This window comes from Ictalurus punctatus, chromosome 28 (genome assembly GCF_001660625.3).
Source record: "Ictalurus punctatus breed USDA103 chromosome 28, Coco_2.0, whole genome shotgun sequence".
Lineage (NCBI taxonomy): Eukaryota > Metazoa > Chordata > Actinopteri > Siluriformes > Ictaluridae > Ictalurus > Ictalurus punctatus.
Genome location: NC_030443.2, coordinates 17,658,500 through 17,680,668, shown reverse-complemented (window position 1 = coordinate 17,680,668; position 22,169 = coordinate 17,658,500). Strand labels below are relative to the sequence as shown.

Genomic DNA, 22,169 nt, shown 5'->3' with positions numbered 1-22,169 from the left:
CTGGATTCAGAGATCTGCTGCGCGTGACAGGAGATGAATCCCATTTCCTCCCCGGCTCTCGGTACCCGTTTCTCATCTCTGTAGTTTAGACTAATCACAGAGGGGTTAAAACTACACGCTTCATCACAGAGGACGTCGACCCTGCTTGCGAGCACTCATAATCAGGGGCTAAAATCACGTGACGCGCACTTCGTTTCACGGTGTTCATATTAATTCCAAATATTTTTCGATAAGCGCGTATCAAAACGTACTCGAACTAAGGAGGCAGGTCCAGAGGTGCAGAAATTCAATTGGTTAGCCAGGTGAGAATAAACCGGGCAACTGGTCACAAAATCCAAGCTACTCGAGCTATGTTTTATGCGTCAGAGGAGGGAGAGTTTATAAAAAGGGGCAGGTGTGTATTTACAGCTGTCGATTTGATTCATATTAAAAGGGGTGATTTTGCGGAGGTGCAAAGTGAAATTCCAGGTAAACATCTGAAATTACAGACTTGGACTGAAGGAAAGAAGTGAATCTTACTCATTGGAGTGTGAAGGGCCACATGCTCCTGATAAGGGTTGAAGTATTTATATTGTTTTCCACAGAATTCACAAGTGTAGCTCCCCGTTTCTGTGGACAGCATAAACACCAAACATTAAGATTCCAACAAATAAACAAACAAACTGTGAAAATAAATAAATAAAGACAAAATTGCACTCGAGCAACGAGGCTAACGCAATACACCTAAATCTAACTAACTGATGCTGATGAACAGTCAATTCTGATTGGTCAAAAGGTGGCAACTGTTTATAGTTGCCATAACATAAGTGAGAACAACTATGAATATAAATGGATATAAAAAAAAAAATAAATACGACGCCATTCATTAAAAATGGTAATCGTTGGCAAATTGCAGTATTATAAGATGAGCTGCTGTTAAGAAAAGAAAAAATAAATAAATAAAAAAATAAATAAAAAGGAATCGATCGTTTATTGATTATTTAATTACTGATTATTTTCCTGTAACAGCATGATGCTGAGTGTTCTGTTTCTTATATGAAGAGTGTCACTAAAGGACAGGACAAATTGATGCAAAAACACATATTTAAAAAAAAAAATTATAATCATACCGGAAATTATAATCATCTGAGTTTTGTGCAGTTTATGCTAAACTATGCGCTATTAGCATGTCCTACTTATTATCTACGTCAGACTCATACCACCAGGAGGCAAACATCACCCCCCGCCCCCCAAAAAAATAAAAAAAAACTAAACAAACAAAAAAAAAAAAAAAAACACACACACACACACACCCACACACAACACATCCTGGGTTTAATAACACGAGTAGAATTTAGTAAATTTTTACTTGGTCCGATTTTCTGATAGGGCTCGATCTCCTCCTTCGGTTCCTCCACGGGAATCACATGATCGTAGGGATCTAGAGATGAAGACAGAACCAGAAAACTCAGATTAACGCAGGTAACATGTCTTAAGTGTTGTGACCAAAGCAGTAGCCTTCTGGCTTTGTATCCGTCATCAGCCATCGTTAGAAATGAGCAATGTAGGCGTTAAAATGAAAATTTGTTAAAATTTCTAGCTACAGGTGTGTTTTTTTAAACGTTGAACGCGGAACAATGTACATTTCTGACGTTTCCTCAAAAATTAGCCACATTTCTAGCTACAGTTTTTCTAAAAAGTTACACACTACGCGCGTCGGATGTATTTTGTTCGACGTGGAATTAAATGTAGAAGTTCTCCGGTTAAAAAGAATTTTAAACAAACGGAAAGTTAGTGCCATCTTCAGACAGAAATGTTGAGCTGAACTTTATTTATTTTTAATCGATGCGGCATGAGGAGAACACAGTCGGTCCCAAATCGTACGGAAATAAAAATGACATGGAAATGTCTGTAAAAAAACCTAAGTGTCTCAATGTAAATACCAAACTGCTGGGAAAGTTCTGTGGTGAGAATGCACACAAAAAACGACAAAAACAACAACAACAACAACAACAAAAACCTCACCATCGACTGCATGCAGCTCTCTGTGCTCCTGGAAGCAGCTGTAGTATTTATACTTCTTCCCACAAATGTCACATGTGTAACGGAAAGCATCTGAATTCACACAAAGACATCAGGTTAAAGCAGAACACCACGCACGCACGCACGCACACACGCACGCACAGGATCTCATCACACGAAGGCTTCTGAACGTATTATTGTCCTCAAACAAACAAACGGAAATGTGAAAATTCCACTGAAAAGTGCTCACTGTTTGGGCCATGAGGCGCCGCTTCTGTAGGCACGGTGCTCTCTGACTCTGCACGAGAGAAGGAAGAAGAGGAAAAAAAAAAAAAAAAAAAAGTCAATTAACTCTTTATTTCATGGCGTGAAATTTCATCTCTAATGTAAAAGACGGATATTTCATATCCTGAATTCTCGAGCAGTGCAAAATAGTCCACTATCCTCTTCTTATTAGGCATGTTCTGATTACAGAATACATACAGAAATCATTTAAACTAAAAAAAAAAAAAAAAGTGCCATGATAAACATCACGCCTGCCCAGCGTTTGTGTCCTCACGATAAGGTTCGGCACGTTTATAAGGGATCAGGGAAATTCAGTCTTTTAACTGAAGGTGGATTTTTTGCATGTACAGGTGAGGGCAAAAGATTTTTGGGTGAAATCACGAAGCTCTATTTTACTACTGCAAGAAAGCAAGCAAGAAGGACAGATCGAAAAAGAAAGAAAAAAATGTTTTAAAATTTAAATATAAATGTAAAAAAAAAAAAAAAAAAAATGAAGTGAAAGCGTTTAATTATCAATGTAAAAACACCAATCTATATAATGTGGAAAAATCAACAGCAAGCTCTATTTTACAATTTAAAAAAAAAAGGCATTAGAATAAATAAATGAATGAATGAATTCTCTTTTCTTTACACTGTCCTGGGGTGCACACACTTTTGCACTCAACCGTAATCCTTCACTGTCTAAGCAATCTCAAGGACTTTTGCCCCCCCTTTTATTTTTTATCCATAAATGCAGGCGAGACTGAGAATGTTCAACAATGCGAACATCTCTGTTGCTATAAAACAGAACATTTTGTGTTTTAGGGAAGCAGACCCTGAGGGCACGACGTGCAACATTAAAAACACCAGCCATTTCTTGGAAAAACACTCGTGTGGAAGTTCACTTTGTACCTCTGTGGGCACGGACGTGTGTCTGAAAGCAGTTGTAATACTTGTACTTCTTCCCACACACTCGGCAGACGTAGGAGCCTGTGTGAACATACATCACCATTAGAAATTTTTGAAACTTAGAACATAATGTATGAACATATTTAATCGTCTAGAAAACAAAAACAAAAACAAAAACACAGCTTGCCATATCGCTGAGAAAGCGCAAGCTCATCTTCATTTAGAAAACACTGGTTGTTCCAAATAACCACTGAGAATCTTTTCTACTTGGAGGAGATTTTGAAGTAAATATTTTTCTTTGTATTTATCGTATAAAGTAACGTAGACGCTCACCTTGTGTTTGGGAATTCCGAGGACTCCCGATGACGACGCAGATCTCAGCAGGAAGGCTGCCATCGCTCTCTTTGCCGTTGCTGGTTGAGGTGGTGGTGGGAGTGCGACGAGGCTCGGTCTTCACCTGATGGGTAGCGGTCTTGGGCGAGGCGGCGAGTACGGCCTGGGCGGAAAGGGTCTCGGAGGGCGTGTCGCCCTGCTTCAGACTGGCGTTGGGGACCTCCTGAGTGCTCATGGCTCCGCTGGGGTTTAGCCACGGCTACACAGCCTGCAGGAGAAAGCAAACACATGGGGAGTCATGGGAAATGCAAAAACTCCTCACTGATGCGTCGAGACCCAGAGATCAGGAAAAAAAAAAAATAAATAAATAAATAAATAAGCAAAGTCGAGCAATTTTGGCCGCAACCATCACAAAAAACGCCACTAAATCCTGTACGGTCTGCCTTACAAAACACGTAAACATAAACTGTACTTATAATACAAAAAAAAAAAAAAAAAGTCTCTCAAGTGTTTATTTGGTTCCCTATTATAATGACATACAGTATTTATTTATTTACTTATTTACTTACTTATTCATTTCAGATTTATTCAGGTAAACGAATTTTGGCGTATAATCTACAATGTCCAAGTAAACATATAAAGTGCCATTTTATACGTGACAAACGATCAATAGATCAAATAAATAACAATGATAAAGTGCACATTATATCTTTTTTTTGTTTTTTAAACTGAGGTACAAAAAAAAAAAAAAAAAAAAAAAAAAAAAAAGGGGGCTGAGAACGCTCATAGTAAGCTCATCAATCACATCTTTAATTAAACAAAAGCCTAATTAGTCAAACGTTTTATGGTGACTAATTGATGCGTAATGAGTATGGAGTTATGCCAAGTCTGTTAAGTGTAACGGATCTCACAGGAGTTCATAGAAAATAAATAAATGATGAGAAAATAAAAGATGGCCGCTTCGGCTGCCGACAGACGGCAGCGTCGATCTATTTTTAATTGCACTTAAGAAATGCTAAATGGAGAATTACTGGAGTGGAGAGACGACCTGCTGACGAACGGTCATCTCTGAAGTAAGGAAAAAGATGAGAGCTTTTTTTTTTTTGTTTTTTTTAAAAACAGTCCTTCTCGCTTGGCCGTCGCCCAGTAAGCAAAGCGATGAAATCTGAATCTGATGTGGCCATTTTAGGCTTCAGTCAGTCAGCAGTGAAAAAAATGGGGGGGGGGGGGGGGGGGGGGGGACGACGACTACATATTGCTCAGAGCAGATTTGAGAATCTGGAGCTAATTGGCTTTATATACACGCTCGTTTATAAATAAACAAAATGCCCAAGATTGAACTGAATAAATACAAAAAAAAAAAAAAAAAAAAAATGAAGATGGTAGAAATTCTAGAAACCATGAAAATGAATGATTTAAATAATTATTAAAATAACTTATAAATACAGCATGCTATGATATTCAGTACCTCCAACCATGTTAGCGTAGACATTCCATAAAATCATCATTACTCCTGCATTTGGAAGAAGATCGCCCAGATACGGAGTGGTTTTTTTTTTTGTTGTGTTTATATAAAAAAAATAAATAAAAAAATTTAAAAAAAACCCCAACAAGAAGTTGTGAGTCAAATCCTTAAATTTAGTCAGTCACAGTTTCATACGAAACCTGCTAGCTAGCGTTAATTCTTTAATTAGCTACAGTACGCGAGTCATTTTTAAGCCCCGTTTTAAAAAAAAAAATTACTGAGCAACTGCACACAACGCTAATGACGTTTATACTTCAGCATGGAGGAATTCTCCAAATCAGAAGGCACAAATTAATCATAGTCTTAACAAGGAACAAAAAAAAGAGAAAAAAAAAAAAAAAGAGAACAAAAAGAGAGAGAGAGACCGTCAGTCTGAGGGAAAGAAATGAAAAAGACTAAAGAAGTTAAAAAACAACAACAACAACAACAACAAGGTAATAGAATTCCATAACTTATGTATAGGGTGTGAAATTACATCCAAGAGGTTGGACATCTCAGGAAGCATCGGTGGATCAATACTGAGGAGCTGAAAGCTGCATCACATGACCCAAGCACTACTTAAACAGGGCTGTCCCTCAAAACCCGGCACGCAAACGAGACCCAGACTGGTGAGGGAAGCCACGGTGAGGCCAACAGTCACTCTGAAGGAGTTAACAGAGTACAGAGTCTGAGAGTGGAAAGAGTGGTCCATTTTTCATCCGGACCACCTCCGAATGTGTCTTCGAGACGCACCTGACCCTGTTCACACCTGTGCTGAGCACCGATGCGTGTCAATACTAGGTACGAACAGGGCCCCAGTAAAGATCAGTCACTGTCGGTGTGATGAGACGAAGATATTCGAGAGGAGTTTCAAACCGAATCAATCAGCACCGATCCCTACGGTGAAACATGGCGGTGGCAGCATCGTGCTTTACGCGCGCATTTCGTCCTCGGGACCCGATCTCCTTGATGAAATCGAAGGGAGAACGGATGAAGCAGAACACAGGGCGGATGGTGCACGGAAACCTGACCGACAAGACGAAAGATTTGGTTTAATAGAAGCGAGTTTGTCATGGTGTCGTGTTTTTGCCGCTCTGTTTTTCCGTTAAGAACCGCTGCCAATTCGAACCGCTGCTAATCCGAAAGCGAAAGAGAAGCGTGCGCGGCCGCACGGGCATTCGGAAGCGATTCGAAAGCGAGGGGGGGAAATGAGTCTTTATTAGGCACGTATACATTACAGCAGAGTGAAATTCTTTTCTTCGCATACCCCAGCATGTTAGGAAGTTGGGGTCAGAGCGGAGGGTCAGAGATGAAACAGCGCCCCCTGGAGCAGAGAGGGTTAAGAGCCTTGCTCAAGTGGCAGCTTGGCAGTGCTGGGGCTTGAACCCCCGACCTTCCGATCAGTAACCCAGAGCCTTAACCGCCAAGCCACCACTGTATTTATTTTTGATCCAATAAAATTGGGGACAACTCATCCTGTTGTGCCATCAACCGGAAATATAAAATAACGCACTTCAACAAACACTGAAATAAGCAACCACTCAGGCCCGTCGTTAACATGAGCTGCGTTAGAACTGCATTCGAGCTCGCAGATGGAATTTAGCATGCGCTTCTTAACACCTCGACGAGGGAATTATGCTCTGTGAATTTCCACCCTGCTGCTATTTCACACCGAACTCGCTGCAGCCGCCTCGGTGAAAACTGCAGCGCTCTCGCATAAAGAAAAATGGCCGAGATAGTAAATGAGCCGTCAGCCTAAATTTCAGAGGGAGGAGATATTTTCAGTGATTTGACCCATTTTGCAACATAATTTGCAGCGCACAAGCTTAGCGAGATGGAACTTTTTCTCCCTTACATAACACATTTTCAGGATCACTTAAGACATGCAGCACAAGCTGAATATTAACTGAAACACCAGCAGGAATCGGAAATTTCAACACGGAAGTGTGCGCGCGAGAGAGAGAGGGAGAGAGAGCGAGAGAGAGAGAGAGAATTAATCTGATTTTTTATAGCTAAGGATGGAAATATTAAAGTCGAGTTGCTCCATTTTTCTGGCACAAGAAACATTTTGCGGTCTTGCATTCAATTACCGCAGTCACGTCTCCGGCCTGCGATTTAAAAAAAAAAAAAAAAAAAAAAAAAAAAAAAAAAAAAAAAAAAAAAAAAAAAAAAAAAAAAAGCAATAATGTACAAATATATTGGAGGGAGGAAATTTTCCCTCCCACCATTTTTCCATTAACCAAGATGGCTTGGAAAGAAAATAAATAAATAAATAAAAATAAGGGAAAAGAAAAAAAAAAAAAACCCAGCAGAAATGTCAGGTCTTAAAATTCCATCCGAACGAATGAGCAATGCAACGGAGCCTTCTTTCAATTTATATGCTAATGCCGCCCTGAATTAAAATTTAATAACTAGGCGCTATTGAAAAGCAGACTCGAATTAGATGAAAATAAATCCTGAAAGAGTGGTCTAAAATTAGAAATTCGGCCCGGCTTCGCGGCTGCCGCTAAGCCCCCGACGTGCTGACATTTTCTTCCCGATATGAATCAAAGTTGCAAAGCGAGTTCGAAGGAGACGAAGAAAATCTCTGGCACTGTTGTTTACGGAATCATTAAACCGAGACCTTGCGCATACGCCCTGAACGCGGAACTAAATAACACCCGTAAAACTGTGACTAGTTTTACTAGAGCCAAATTAACCCCCCCCCCCCCCCCCCCCCACCTTTTTTTGTTTGTTTGTTTGTTTCCATCACTAACATGCATGGTCACATGGAGATCTAAAACTAAAAAGGTGCGGTCAGTGATGGTTAAGTAAGAACACGTTGGTCAAAATTTCTCCTCGGATTTGGAAAGCTTCGATAAAATGTCCGCTCAGAGGACAAACTCCGGTCTCTGTGGCACCACGTGATAAGAAAATGCTCGGGGGGTTTCGCTGGCACGTCATTTGAACAGGGTTTAGTGATGTGAGATTAAAGGTGTCGTCGTTGCCATCGAATGTTACGTAGTTACTCAAAAATCCCGACTACATCCATTTGAATATTTTGTTTTTCGTTTTAGCGCCACCTATATGGAAAAATAGGTGCACTACACTTTGATATACTAGCACGAGGTTTGTTTGATTGACCTGAAACTTGCCTACGTCGACGCGTAGACGCGACGCGTGCGATGCGCGTCAGATTTTCCCGCATGGATGCTCGATATGGTGTTAATTTTGCAAGGTCCGGTTGGCGTCAAATGGAAACGGCATGGCGTACACGTGAAGCCGGACAGAGTTGAAGTTCAAGAGAAAGGGCACAAAGATATGGTCAGTTTCACCTACATGCGTGGACCGAACGTCGTACGTGTAACATGCCAATATGTACAAAAAAAAAAGTCTCTTGAAACCCTGCCCTAAACTCAACAGGAAGTCAGCCATTTTGATTTTTCTCTTCGTTTTTTTTGCTCAGATTTGGCCATTTCCGGGCCTCGTACTTTAACGAACTCCTCCTAGAGATTTCATCGGATCGACATCATATTCGGTGAGTCTCATCTAAAGGCGTCGATGATGCTACGTTGCAAAGCTTTCGAGTTTTTCGCTGCACGGCTTGGGCGTGGTGGTCTTGATGTTTCGCCGTTAAACAGGAAGCTGAAAACATACAATGTTCAATCTGCACTAAACTTCATATATTTGGTACGAATCCTGACCTGAGGACATATATGTGCCAATATTCGGTTATATAGTCATAGCGCCACCTACTGTCAACAGGAAAATGTCAAAAACAACTATATAAACGCTGGCCCAAAAAGCCCCAACGTGCACCATCGCTGCTTGCAGCTTTAATTGTTCCTCAGGAACCATTAGGAATAATTCTGCATCCCGAAGATACCTTCATCAAATAAATATTAAGAGATATCTTAACTCTAATGCCACATGATCGAAATTTAGTGCTAAAATGTTGAACTGCTTTTTCCAAGTCAATAAGAGCTCGTCATATCAGGTCACCGACATCATCTCTCCTCCGCTCTGGACACAAAAACATTACAAAAAATTCCCCGAGTCAAATATCCATAACCTCATGGTGCTTCCCCCACAACCACACAATTTCTTCCTGCTTCTGTACCTCTGTTTAATTTCAGCAAACAATGAACTCAACACAAACAGATTCGTCCGGTTCTCAGGAAATTACAGGGTGCGAGTTAAAACAAGTGAGTTGTAAATTACAAGGAAGCTGTCAAAATTTTCAGGTTTTTTTGGTTTTGTTTAATAAGCTAAGAATCTACGACATTATTCGCACCTTCTACACATGTGCTTGTGGGGGGGGGGGGTACGGGGGGGTGACCATATCTAATCTTTCCACAGTATGTTTCCCCCTAATGAGCTCGTGTGGTTTCATCCGATCCCGGATATCTTTTACATCAAGTCTCAAAGCTATGTATTAAATAGCATGTTTAAACACGGACGATAACACTAAAGCCCCAAGTATACTTCCCGGCATACAGTACACGCGTGACACATTTCCTCGTTAGCAGAGTACACGTGTGCCGCCAGATTTTTCTAACCCAAGCAGGTCGCACGTGCGCATTTAATTCTTTTGCACTATTTAGTTGTTCCACAAGGTGGCAACAGTGACCCAGGGCCGTTGATTCTCAAAGTAGTCGAAGAAAAAAAAAACGCACGAGACGGAAACGAGTGGCAAACCTAGTTTTCCTTCCAGGAGTCTGGACCCAAAAGCACTCGCTTTAAAGATGCCGCCGTTGCTTTGGCGACCGTAGGCTCCAACACCGACCATTGTAAAGCGGTGGTCAGCGTCACACGCCGTCAGCGACACAATCGCGTCAAGCAGCACGTCTTTCTCCTCCATCGTTCTTCGTGTTGACGCGATTCTTCTTCGTTGTCGTGCTTCACACCAGAAGACCTGATTTCCTGCTCTGTACTGACTCCTGCAGGTCAGGACAGGTAGTGCAAGTGTAGTGCAAATGGAGTTTACTTTGAAAGGCTAACCTGGATAGCAAGCGAGGTCAGTTAGATGAGACTAGCTAGAATGTGAGTGTTGTAAGTAGAGACGGGCGATGTCGTACGGTTTATGAAGGTATTTCTACGATGCACAATTTCACATCTTGAGCAATACAATAATTCTTCCGAAAAAAAAAAAAAATACACACACACATATATATATATATATATATATATATATATATATATATATATACACACACATATATATATATATACACATACACACACATTATATATATATATATATATATAAACTGTTCAAATAAACTGCAGAATACATGGTGCAATGCTATAACACGGTCATTTATAAATGTGATAAAAATGCTTAACAAGATGATAGCTGTGCACTGAACGCGTTATCTTTAATCACGGTACGCCTGGTTTCCTTTTCATAAGCCGATATCCTGAAGCATTCGCTGTGGTTTTGTGCGTGAACGAAATGATTCGATACAAATCCGGTGAGGTAGTGGGCAATTCCAGACACATCTTCGGCAAAAATCCTCACTTAAATACGATCATTTTAAACGTCACCGCAACCGAGAACGGTTCAAAGAGTTCCAAGACAGGCCTTGCCTCGCCTGTTTCACATCACCGTCTTACTTCAACTCGTCGCATCGCCATCAGTCCTAAATCGCCCCTGTCCCGACTTCTCTTCAACGTGTCGCAGTTTGCATCTTCGAAGAACACTATGCAGTTGATCAGGTAAAACGTCAAATACCTCGTCCCGTTTTTTTTTTTTTTTTTGGTTAAAAATACAAAGTCAAAGTACATTTACAGAATCACTCCTCTTTGTTTATATTAAGATTTCTCCATACTGTCCCAACTTTTCCGGAATTTAAGTGGTATTAAACATTATATAAAGCACTATTGGAGAATGTTAATACTTGTTAACATCATCGCATGTTGGAAGAAAAAAAGAAGAAGAAAAAAAGAGAAAAAAAAAGAAAAAGAAAAAAAAAAAAAAAGGCTAAAGAACTACTCAACTAAGCATTTTATTCATGGTTCATTTTTTTTTTTTTTTTTTTTTTTTTTTTTTTTTACAAAATCAGCTGTTAAAATGAAGCTACTATAAAAAAAAAAAAAAATTATATAAAAATGATATCTTATGTTTAGAACTGTGTTTTGACCTGCTTCAGATGATCAGTGCATAGAACAGTACTACAAGAATAAAACAAACTGTTCAATTCGAACTAAAGCCCGTGTCTGTGTTTTGGCGATCGGCATTCGCTTCTCGTCGCTTATTTTTCCAGCACAAAGGATCGGTCACGTGACGTGACGATTTATCATCAGTACAATACTCCTGCACCCACACACCCAAAACTACCAGAAAAGTCTGCGAAAAGCGATTCCTAAGTCGTGCTCTGAATAGCTCTGAATGCAGAATAACGCATGAACATTCATAAGCAGACCGAGTGTGTGCCAGTGTGCGAGTACGTGTGTATACCTCGCGTAGTCCAGAGCTTTGAACTCGCTTCACGCTCGTCCCCTTTTCCTCTCCCTCCCGCTTCCTCTCTCCGGTTCCCCTGCTCGCTCGGGATAAGAACGAGACCTGAAAACAAAAAGAGGTTAAAAATTAGCCGTGCGTTTTTGTTTTTTTTCCCCCACTCCCGATATTCGCACGGAGCGGAAAATTACGGGCCGGCTCGGGAAACTTCACACGGAAAATTACTGAATTTATTTTCGAAAAAAAACATACGGCGGCGTGGAGGCCGATTGGGGGGGGGGTAGGTGGGGGGGAGGAAATGTTTTGAATATTTCTATGAAAAATTCTATTCTTAGGTCAGCAACAGCAGGCAGGAAAACGGCACAGAAATTCAAAACGGAAAAAAGGGAAGTGCAGAGAGAGACCGAGAGAGACAGAGAGACCGAGAGACACACAGAGAGAGAGAGAGAAAAAATTACATAAACCATACAGTCATGTCGTACTCTGTTATTAGCTGCTATAAGTAGACAGCGAACTGGAGAATTTCTGAAGACTGAAATAATGATGTGGATTAATAAGGCTGTGCTGTAATGGTGTAAAGAGTGCGGTCGTAATTTCACTTCCACACTAACACGGGTGAATTAAACTAAAATAATCCGCTCTTATCCACTTTGCCGTTCCAGTTACACTAGAGCAATGTTTTCCACCACCGAAAGCGCGTTCTCAAATCCGCTCTCCAAGCTGGAAGTATGAACGGAATAAATCGGGACGTTTCTGCATTACCCTTAAAGTACTACTGCTGTAATCCCAACACTTCCAAGATGGCCGAACTCATTCAAACCGGATAAACCTTATTTTACGCATCCTCGTGGGTTTGTTAATATAGGTGTGTAACGATTATTGGCGGCGCTATGAATTCTTATGAGAAAAAGTATATTCCCGTTGGTATTCTCCATTTTTAGTACATCTGGGTGACTAGGAAGAGGAAATGATTCAACCATGGCTTCGTCCTGTGTTTCACAGGGGTATAAATATGAGATAACACATAGGGCGATGGGTAAGAGCGAGGAATGTAGCTGTGATGTGCGGCAAAAGGCTGCTGAGCTTTACAAAATGGGGCGTGTCGATGAGAAAATAGCACAAGCGCTGAAAACGCCCATTTCCACCATCAGGGCGATAATGAAGAAGTTCCAGTCGACTGGAGATGTTATGAATCGACCTGGAATTTGGACGTGTGTCTGTATCGTCTCAACGCACCGTGAAGAGGACGGTTCGAGTGGAGAAAACGTCTCCAAGGATCCCAGCTGGAGAACCGCAGGAGTTAGTCGTGTCTCGGGGTCTGAAAGTCTCCAGAACTACAATCCGAAGTCACCGACATCACCACAAGCTGTTTGGAAGGGTTTCAAGAAAAAAGCCTCTACTCTCATCCAAAAACAAACTCGAGCGTGTTCAGTGTGCCGACACTACTGGAACTTCAAATGGGATCGGGTTCTACGGTCAGATGAAACCGGAATAGAGCTTTTTGGTAATAAACACAGAGGTGGTTTTGGCACACAGAGAGGTAGCCGTATGGAAAAGTACCTCATGGCCACGGTTAAATATGGTGGAGGGTCTTTAATGGTTTGGGACTGTTTTTCTGCCAGAAGACCTGGACATTTTGTTAGGATACATGGCATCATGGACTCTATCAAATATCAACAGATATTAAATGAGAACCTGACCGCCTCCGACAGAAAGATTCAACCGGGCCGTGGTCGGATCTTCCAGCAGGACGACGATCCAAAACATACACCGATTGTTTGATATCCTTGAGGGCAGAGTATTTTTGTGAATTTTTTTTTGTGTTAGCAAAAGAGCAAAAGGTTCAACAATAAAAAAAAGGGATATAGTTAAACACTATTTTACATAAACTGAGCTATCTTGGAAATGTTAAGATCCTACTTCGACAAGCATATACAGTTCTGGAAAAAATGAAGAGACCACTGCATATCTTTCTTAAATCGGCGTCTCCATTCCATTCCACTGTCTGTAGTGTTCCAACACTCGCCCGCGTCATTCCACCGAACCGGGTACAGAGTAAGTGATCACCACGACCGAATTTTATTTAATGTAGAAAAATGATAAAAAACCACCGCCGAGGTCGTCACTATCCTCTCGCAACAGGAAGAGCTGGATGGCAAAGACAGTGCTAGTAGCAGCTCGAAAATAATCGGAATCGATCAAATAAACTATTGACCGTGCCGAAAGAGATGAAAAGGAACAAGTTTTGAGTGAGGAAAAGAAGGGTTCGATTCCGGCTTTGACCGAACCGTGTGGATTTTTCGAGGCTAGTCAAATATTTTCGAATGTACGATCTTTGATTTGAGACACGGATCATGACGACAATCACGACGACGGCGGAAAGTTTTAAAGCGAAAGTCGGTTTAACGTCGCTGAACATTACAGTTCCACTTAGAAAGCTACAGGACGTCGCTTTTAATCCTCCACGAGATATGCAAACGGGTATATGAACAATGCCGCTCTCATGGCAGTTGCGTGCATGAATGCATGCGTGCACGTACGCGTGGTGAAAGCGAAGTACATTTGCATCTTCGGTCCCAGGTGCCGAGTCTGGATCTGAACGAAATGCGCTATTCTCTCACTGCACGTAAATAATAGACCTTAGAACTAATAATAATAGAAAATTCCTTTCCTCATTGGTCAGAATGGCAACAATGGAAAAAAAACAAACTTTCACTACTATAGAAATCAGTCAGCCGGAGCACAGAGAACACACTGCTACGTTCAATACGTTACGACGTAATTACGGGAATTTCTAGTTTAAAACGTTTTGCACATCACGTTCACGGTTTACGTTCTCCATCTGTCGCTCAATCCAAACCTCCCGAACACATCACGTCCCCACGGCACTTTCAGATCATTTTAACCACAGGAAAACCCCCCCCCGTAAACCAAACACACTCGTTCACGCCGCGTATCCGAGCCGATCCGGGATCGGACCGCTTTCTCGCAGCGATCGAACCGAAACTCGAGACGCTCTCGCACCCGAGCGCGAATCCTTCGTCCTCACCTCCACGAGCGAATGGCATCAGGGTGCGATTCAAACGGACTGAAAACAGCATGAAACCCAAAATCTAACCAGCTCTCGGGCGAAAACGAGTTCTGATCAGCGAGCGCAACATCACGCGTGCCGGATAACCGGCGTAAACGACGGAGTTACGGACGCGAAGTAGGAGCGGCAGCCGAGGTAGCAACGTGACGCGTGTTTACAACAGTGACGGATTAAACAAAGGGTTTTCAGTCCAGTCACACCCTGCACCCATTGCTGTAGTGCGATTCAGGGCAAGGAGGGGGTTGTGAAATTTTTATAGAGCCACAGCCAGACACAAAAGCTACGAGAGCCGCTGGAGTAAGGAATCTGATTGGGTGAAGAGAAAAAAAAATTAAAACAGACACACGGGAACGGACGAGAATGCATCGTCGATCTGCGTTTTGAAAAGACGTCAGTTGTGAAGTAAACGTCCGATTACAGTCACGGTGACCGATCTTAACAACCAATTAAAGGCCTCGCCCACTCACACACACACACAAATAACTAAATTTCATTAAAAATGACTCTTTTTCTTTCCAAATTGAACAAAAAGAAAATAAAAGGGTCACGTTGTAGTGTGGATGATGGATAACGCCGTTTATATATGTATTTTGTTTTAAAAACATAAATGAATACGCACGACTGTCATTCAAGCTCAACAATTCCAAGATGGCGGAAGACTGCACTGCTTCGTGGTATAGTGTTACAAGAAAGTGTGCTCCCGTTATCTTCACGTCATCAAAAGGTATTGACAGATTAAATATAAATACCATGAGTTAGACACCAGGAGCACATTCCCAGCATGCCTTCTTGCTTTCTTTTTTTTTTTTTTGCAGTGTTTTCGCGGTAAAGGTTTTGTAAAACCGACTAAAAATGCTAATGTTCCGATGCAAATTGTTTGAAATAATAATAATAATAATAATTTTAAAAAAGTTACCGAAGTAACACCGACTGAGAAAACGATTGTTTTGTTGAAAATGTTCTTTTTTTTTTTTTTTTTTAAATAATAAATAAAAAAAAGAAGCAAGGACAGGAAAAAAAACCCAAAACGCGATACTCCTGAGCTGCTGCGTCACCATGGCAACCCTGCAATAAGAATCGCGGTGACGTGAACGCTATTGTTAGACCGAGCCTTGAACGATAACCTCATACAGCGAGGCAGAAAAAAAATATATATCTATATTTACTGATATTTTCGGCTTTTAAACTCGGTCACGTATCGGGTTTAGGATTTCAGCTCTACGCGGAATAAACGTCGTCGGTTTCCTAGAAACATACATTACATACAAACAAACATTACATAGCCTCGCTGTGTAAAAGTGACTTCAAATACGGGTTCTGGTGTCATGAAAGCGCTGAAGCAGAGAGGTCACCACCACGACGACGTACGGTCGTGCGGGTCTGATCTTATCCGACACGGACGTACGGACGCGTAGCGCCGCTCACGGAAGGGCAAGCTCGGACGAGCCGACTCGACGGTTTCCATCAGACATACGGCTGCGAGTTCGAAACGCGCACGTACGTTAATTCCTTCATTAAAATGTCAGATCGCCATTTCATGCTTCAAACTTAAACAGTGTCGGTAAAGTGCATCAGCTTTTTCTCAACTTCTACCAATTTTTTCTCCGTGACAAAACATACGGTTTGATGGAACGTCTGTTTGTAGCTTCTAGATCATAAGTGAGAAGAGGAACCAACATCCTCTGGGGGCGTTCCACAACATTAAACGTCACGACGAACGGATAAATAAATAGTATGACGTCGTTCTTTCTGCAAGCGCAAAAATTATTTATTTATTTATTTATTTATTTATTTATTTATTTTTTTAAGTGATAGTTGGCAAATTACTTGGGGATGTGCGCTTGTTGGAAAATAATCAACTTTGGAGTAACATTGACTCTGCCTCAGGACTGATCAACTTTCGATTGGGATACATAAATCCCGATCAAAGGGTTTTTCGTTAAAGAGCTTTAATCAATAAATAAAAGCTAAACAGTTCAAAGTAAAACAAACGACTTCGACGCCTGATTGATCGTCCATGCTGAAAAAGACGCGTGAAATATAGTTTAAAGAGTCTCGCCGCTGCACCCAGAGCGCAGCTAAAAAGGTTGTGTGTTTGTTTTACACAATTGTTTGACTCGGAACCGGTTTCCACACACACAGCCGAAAGATCTGTACCGTTCTATAATTTACTCCACCTTCGAACAATCATTAAACTGGAGCTCGGCTTTAACGATCGATTTTTCTGGAATATGACTGCGCGTGTTTAAAGCATTACTTCACTACTAGTTACTCGGATGCTGTTGCAGATCATTTTTACAGAAGCACTTTATCGCTTTTTGTCCAATATAGGGTTACGCGGTAAACTTTTATTAAACTCGTAGCGGGAATATAAGAAATCCCTCAGGTAACACCGCTAAGCCCGATCTCACGATTGTTTTTACTCTGAAAACTTCATTCGTTTGCGCGCCGATTCGTACCTTCACGTTTGTTTTGCCGTACACGTACCGTAACGAGTCATTTAAACGCCTTTCTCGATGGTGAAAGTCGAAGGGTCGATGGTATTTATCCCGCAGCTACAGAGCATACGGGCGACATAAAAACGACAACAGACGAACACAAAGTTGTATCAACAATCTGGAATCGCCTGCAGGGTCGTGACTGAAGGTCGGCGAAGCAAAACAAACAGCAACGAGTCATGGCGAAGTGTATATTCACGAACATCAGTTACAAAATAGATCATGTTGTACCGCAGCGCTATCGAACGCTCGATTCTGATTGGTCGGAAGATGTTAATGCATTTCCTATTACCACGCGCTCATTCGGATTTAAGACGCATGCGATCGTCGGTATGGTGAAGTTTTCTGTACGGAGATGTTTACTTAACATTTATTTAAGGAGTCTCCAGTGTCAGTGCTTCGGAACAGACCGAGACGAAGCTGGAACGTTGAGATTGCGGACATCTTAACAGCGAGTACCTCCAGGACTTCGCGATGGCAGAAATTAACGCGTCGAATCAAGCGAACGCCGGGATATTCGAAGGGGCTGGCAACGTTTCGAAACGACCACGGATTTTTCCATAGATTCGGGCCATGGCCCGTCCTAATCCCGTGCAAATTTATGCTCACGATATTACAATTGCGAACAGCTCAAGATCCAGTGGTCAGAGAGTACTCGGCTCTTACAAATCGCATCGATATCGCGAAATATGAATATATTTACAAAGAAAATCGAATTTAATAAGATCGGCGCATACCCACCGTAGCACTTTCCATCGGATTTCCTAAAGATCTGTACACGTGCTCATGTACAGCCCCAGTTTCAGTTCAGACTAAATTCCGGACACAAAGGCAAGAAGAGGAAGCGTAAACGTAAAGGTCAAATCTGAACACAGCAAAAAAAAAATTTTAAAAATGTCCACACTGCAAAGACTTTATGCGCAAAGACTCGAGCGCTAAACCGAAAACGTGCAACGGGAACGTTAACGTTCGCATTAAAGAGATGTTTCGTGCTTAAAATAAAAAAACAAAAAAAAAAAAAAAAAAACGCCGTAATAGCACTACTTCCTACAGCAGCCCGATGTCGCATACGTTCCTCTCTGTATCCGGCACGCTTCCATCACGCCCGCCATACGTTTCGCAAACTTCCTGACCTTTCAGTTCTTTCCTAACCAGCTAAAACAGAACGGCCACGATCTACAGACTGGATCTGCATTCCGTTTTTACATCTCAGCGAATATCCGTGGTGAAAAACCGTCCTCAAGATGAATACATTTTTTTAAAAAATAATAATAATAATAATTTTTTTAAAAAACTGCAGTTTTAACATAACGTGCTGGAATTTCCTACTAAATAAATGTCGCGTTATTTTCTAGAATTAAGCAAAGAAAAAGTGACGTGTGCAAAACTTCCTCTCGCGTGTGACCGGAAAAAAAATAATAATAAATAAATAAATAAATATTTAAAAAACCCTCCACGACGGAAGGTTTATGCGTCGTCGGATTACTTTTTACCGTTAAAAACTACACCCGGAAATGAACTCGATGTGAAGTCGAGTCGTGCGAATAACGTGCGATAAATGAGCGTGTGAAAATAAACAGCGTGTGGGGGAGGGGCGGACATGAAGCGCTATACGGTATGAGGACGCGGTTTTGACTGCCTGCAGCATCGAGCATTTCGAACAGCGAAAACATATTGTTTTTAGATTTTTCCTTGGGGTGGAGGGGTTTAGTGGTGAGCATGTTTGCCTCGCACCCCCAGGGCTGAGGCGGTTCGAATCCCACCTCCGCCCTGCTCCGTGTACATGGAGCTTGTATGTTCTCCCCGTGCTTCGGGGGTTTCCACCGGGTACTCCGGTTTCCTCGCCGGTACAAAAGACCTGACCGTAGGCCGATTTTCTATGTCACGGGCAGATGAAAAAAAAAATCATTTCACAGCACATTATACTGTGCATGGTTGTGTGTGTCCAATAAAAATTTCAATTTGGGATGGAAACTGGCATCATGACACGAAGAAGGAAAAAAGAAAAAATGAGTTGGCCAAGACATCTAGGCGCTCACTTGAATGATCATTTGGTGGGCGAAAGACGTGCATATAGGCCTACTTCTTCCACCTTTGATTCCCCCGCAATTTATTTTTCCACCATTTGAAGGCAAAATCTTTGTCCGTTATTTGAAAAGCGAGTGGCTTAGGACACGAAAGGAAATATTTTCCATGTGAGGCCATGCAGGATTATTAGTATAACATTAGTATGAGCATTCTGAGCACGACTCGGCAATCGTCGTACGAAACATAAAATCACGAATAAATTAAGAGTAAAATGGCTTCCATCTCAACACCAAGCTTCGTGTTTTCAACGCGCTATCTCTGAAGTTTTGTCAAAAAGTGAAACGTCCAACGGGGTGATTTATAGCCTACAGCGGCCTTGGAAACGATTCCGAGCAGAGAGACGGTGCAAATTTAAGGAAATATCTCCGATACCAGATATCTGCGTGGACACGCGTGATGCAGCGTTACATTGAAAGCTCGTCGATTTAACACACTAGGAATTATTTAGAACAATAAAATATCAGTTGATCCAGCACAGCCTTGCTACTGGGAGAGAAACCGGTATACTCGAATAATCAAACTTGGTCCTTTATTATTATTATTATTATTATTATTATTATTCCTGATTTAACCTGTAAACTTGTGAAATGCTGCACAGCTCGTCGTTATTATTTTTCATTCTTATGGAAAAGATGAAAATGCATGCATTTCATACGTGCATGATAAAAAAAAAAAAAAGTCTCAAGAAACACACACACACACACACACACACTCGCATGCATGCACGTGCAAAACATGCCGACAAGTCTGATTGATTTTTATAATATGTGCATGCAAAGGGGGATGGGGGGGGATATAATAAATCAATGCAACCCTGCACAGAAAGAGAAGAAGCTGAAACAGTGCAGCACGAGCAGCGCTTTAGTTTCTCTTAGGAAACAAAAACCATATAAAATGCTTTTTTATAAAGTGCACGAAATGAGGAATGAGCAGGAGGAAATGCATAATAAATCAGAGGAAAAAAATAAATAAATAAATTTAAAAAAATAAAAAAGGACGCTGCAGCCGTGCACTGCTCTTTCCTCTAAGGCTACAAATTAAACAGTGTTCTTAAACAGTGTCGTTTGAAAAAATAAATACTTTCTTCTTTTTAAAATAAATAAATAAATAAATAAATAAATAAATAAATAAAATAAAATAAAAACAGCGCGAGCGCAATAATAATAAATAAATAAATCTCGTTGCGAAATGCAATCAGAATGAATCGTAATTTCTTTAATTTCTCAAGAATTTGACCACAGGGGGCGCTAATTTTTTTTTTACAACGAAAACGGCATTCAAGACTTTAAAAAAAAAAAAAAAAAAAAAAAAAAACGAAGAATCCGCAAATAACCCCCCCCCCCCACCGCGTTTCACCGCGCGAGACATCCGATACGCGTTAAATCAGACGCGCGTGCAGGAAATCAACTTGATCGATTACTGATCCGACAGCACGCGCGCTCATGTAATCGTCGAATAAAAGCACAATTCACTGGGAAAAGAAAATTCGCCAAATATGGCCGCTGCTGCTCTTAAGGGGGTTTTCGGTTTCCCCCTGCCATCAAGGCTTTTTTTTCCCCCTCTTCCCCCTTTTTTTTCCCTTTTTTGCATTCCCTAAAATAAATTCCTCCAACTTATAATCGCCGATTATAGGCGCGAGGTTAAAAAAAAAAAATCGTTACAATGTATCAAGAGAGAATTCCTAAAGAAAGTTCATTTTAGGGAGGGAAAAACAAAACAAACAAAAACAGAAGAACCGCTTGCTTGCTCGCTTTAAAAAAAAAAAAAAAAATTGCCACAACACAGCAGCACATTGAGGTCTGGACTGAGGAAAGAAGTTGAGCTTACCCAGGAACGCATCGGTTTCCCCCAAATCCGGATGCGCAAATTAGAGGTGAATAAAAGCGCGCGCACGCACGGCCTGCGCAAGGGAAAAAGAAATTCTAAAGCGATTTCTAATTTGGAAAAGGAGGGGAGAAAAAAAAGAGCAAAGCGGCACACACCGCCTTCGTTACCTCCCAAAAAACCGATGCGGGTCAAACAGAATATTTTCTCCCCCCTTTCCAGGGCAGTGCAGAGCAGAAGGATCCTCCCTCCCTCCCAGTATGACGGAAGCGCAATTTTTTTTTTTCCAATGCGAGAAATTTTTCGAAATGAATCGACCGTTTTTCCCCTCCTCCTCCCTCCTTTTTGCGCTTTCTGGCTTTCTGTTACCGGAATGCGCATGCGCGCCAAAAAAAAAAAACACACACACAACCGGGCTCCATGGTCGCTTCTGAGAGGTGGAGGAGGCGCGTGCACGAGCTTTTACTCGTCCGCCATCATGCAGGCGGTGGGGGGAGAAAAAGAGCAAAAAAAAAAAAAAAAAATCTGCGAATGCAAATCATGCGTTTTTAATTGCAAGCGCGATTAAATGTGTCGTAGTAATAATAAGTAAGAAATGAGAAACGCGCGTGCGCCTGCAGACACGCATACAAACCCACGTGCGATAATAAAAGATAACTATTCTCTGCATGGGTCATAAATAAATAATAATAATGAAAAAAAAAATCCACTAGAGGTTTTCGGATATTGATGCACAATTATTTTTAAAAAATAAATAAATGAATAAAAACCGCGCATGCGTGATGCAGCAGATCCACTCTCATGTCACTGACTGACTTTTCATTATAATGTGGTTTGCTTTTTTTTCCTGTTTGTTTTTTTTTTTTTTTTTTTTTTTTTTTGTTTGTTTCATGGAAGCATTGGACATGAACGGTGTTTTGGCTCACCCTAGAGGTGCATTTGCAAAATTCAAATTTGTGAAATTACACACACACACACACACACACACAATACATATTTGTGGAAAAAGACACTTTCAGTGAATTTGATCTTGGGGGGGGGGGGGGGTTTACTGTTGTTTTTTTTCTTCATGAAAGACATTTTTCTTTTAAAAAAAAATACAAATGTACAATATATTGTATTTTTATATTAGAAAAACAACAGAAATAAAAAATTAATACTTTTGTATGATATATATATATATATATATAGTGTATTATGTAATGTGTGTATATATTG

At 41.0% G+C, this 22,169-nt stretch overlaps 1 protein-coding gene across 7 annotated transcripts in view; it reads right to left on the bottom strand.

The window, feature by feature from the left end:
• znf618 (zinc finger protein 618) overlaps nt 1–21,331 on the bottom strand; it is a 36,628-nt gene extending 15,297 nt beyond the window's left edge. For 2 of the 7 annotated variants that reach the window (XM_017460634.3, XM_017460638.3), the window contains exons 1-8: nt 20,955–21,330; nt 11,451–11,555; nt 3,508–3,775; nt 3,178–3,255; nt 2,252–2,299; nt 2,005–2,094; nt 1,349–1,420; nt 520–609 (exon numbers count right to left, since the gene is read on the bottom strand). In XM_017460634.3, the coding sequence (XP_017316123.2) occupies nt 520–609; nt 1,349–1,420; nt 2,005–2,094; nt 2,252–2,299; nt 3,178–3,255; nt 3,508–3,742 (613 nt within the window). In that variant the 5' untranslated portion in view covers nt 3,743–3,775; nt 11,451–11,555; nt 20,955–21,330. Of the gene's footprint in view, nt 1–519; nt 610–1,348; nt 1,421–2,004; nt 2,095–2,251; nt 2,300–3,177; nt 3,256–3,507; nt 3,776–11,450; nt 11,556–20,954 lie in introns of all 7 variants that reach the window. The other 5 variants (XM_017460639.3, XM_017460640.3, XM_047151844.2 and 2 more) reach the window with 3 other exon arrangements.
• Nucleotides 21,332–22,169: the final 838 nt, after the last annotated feature.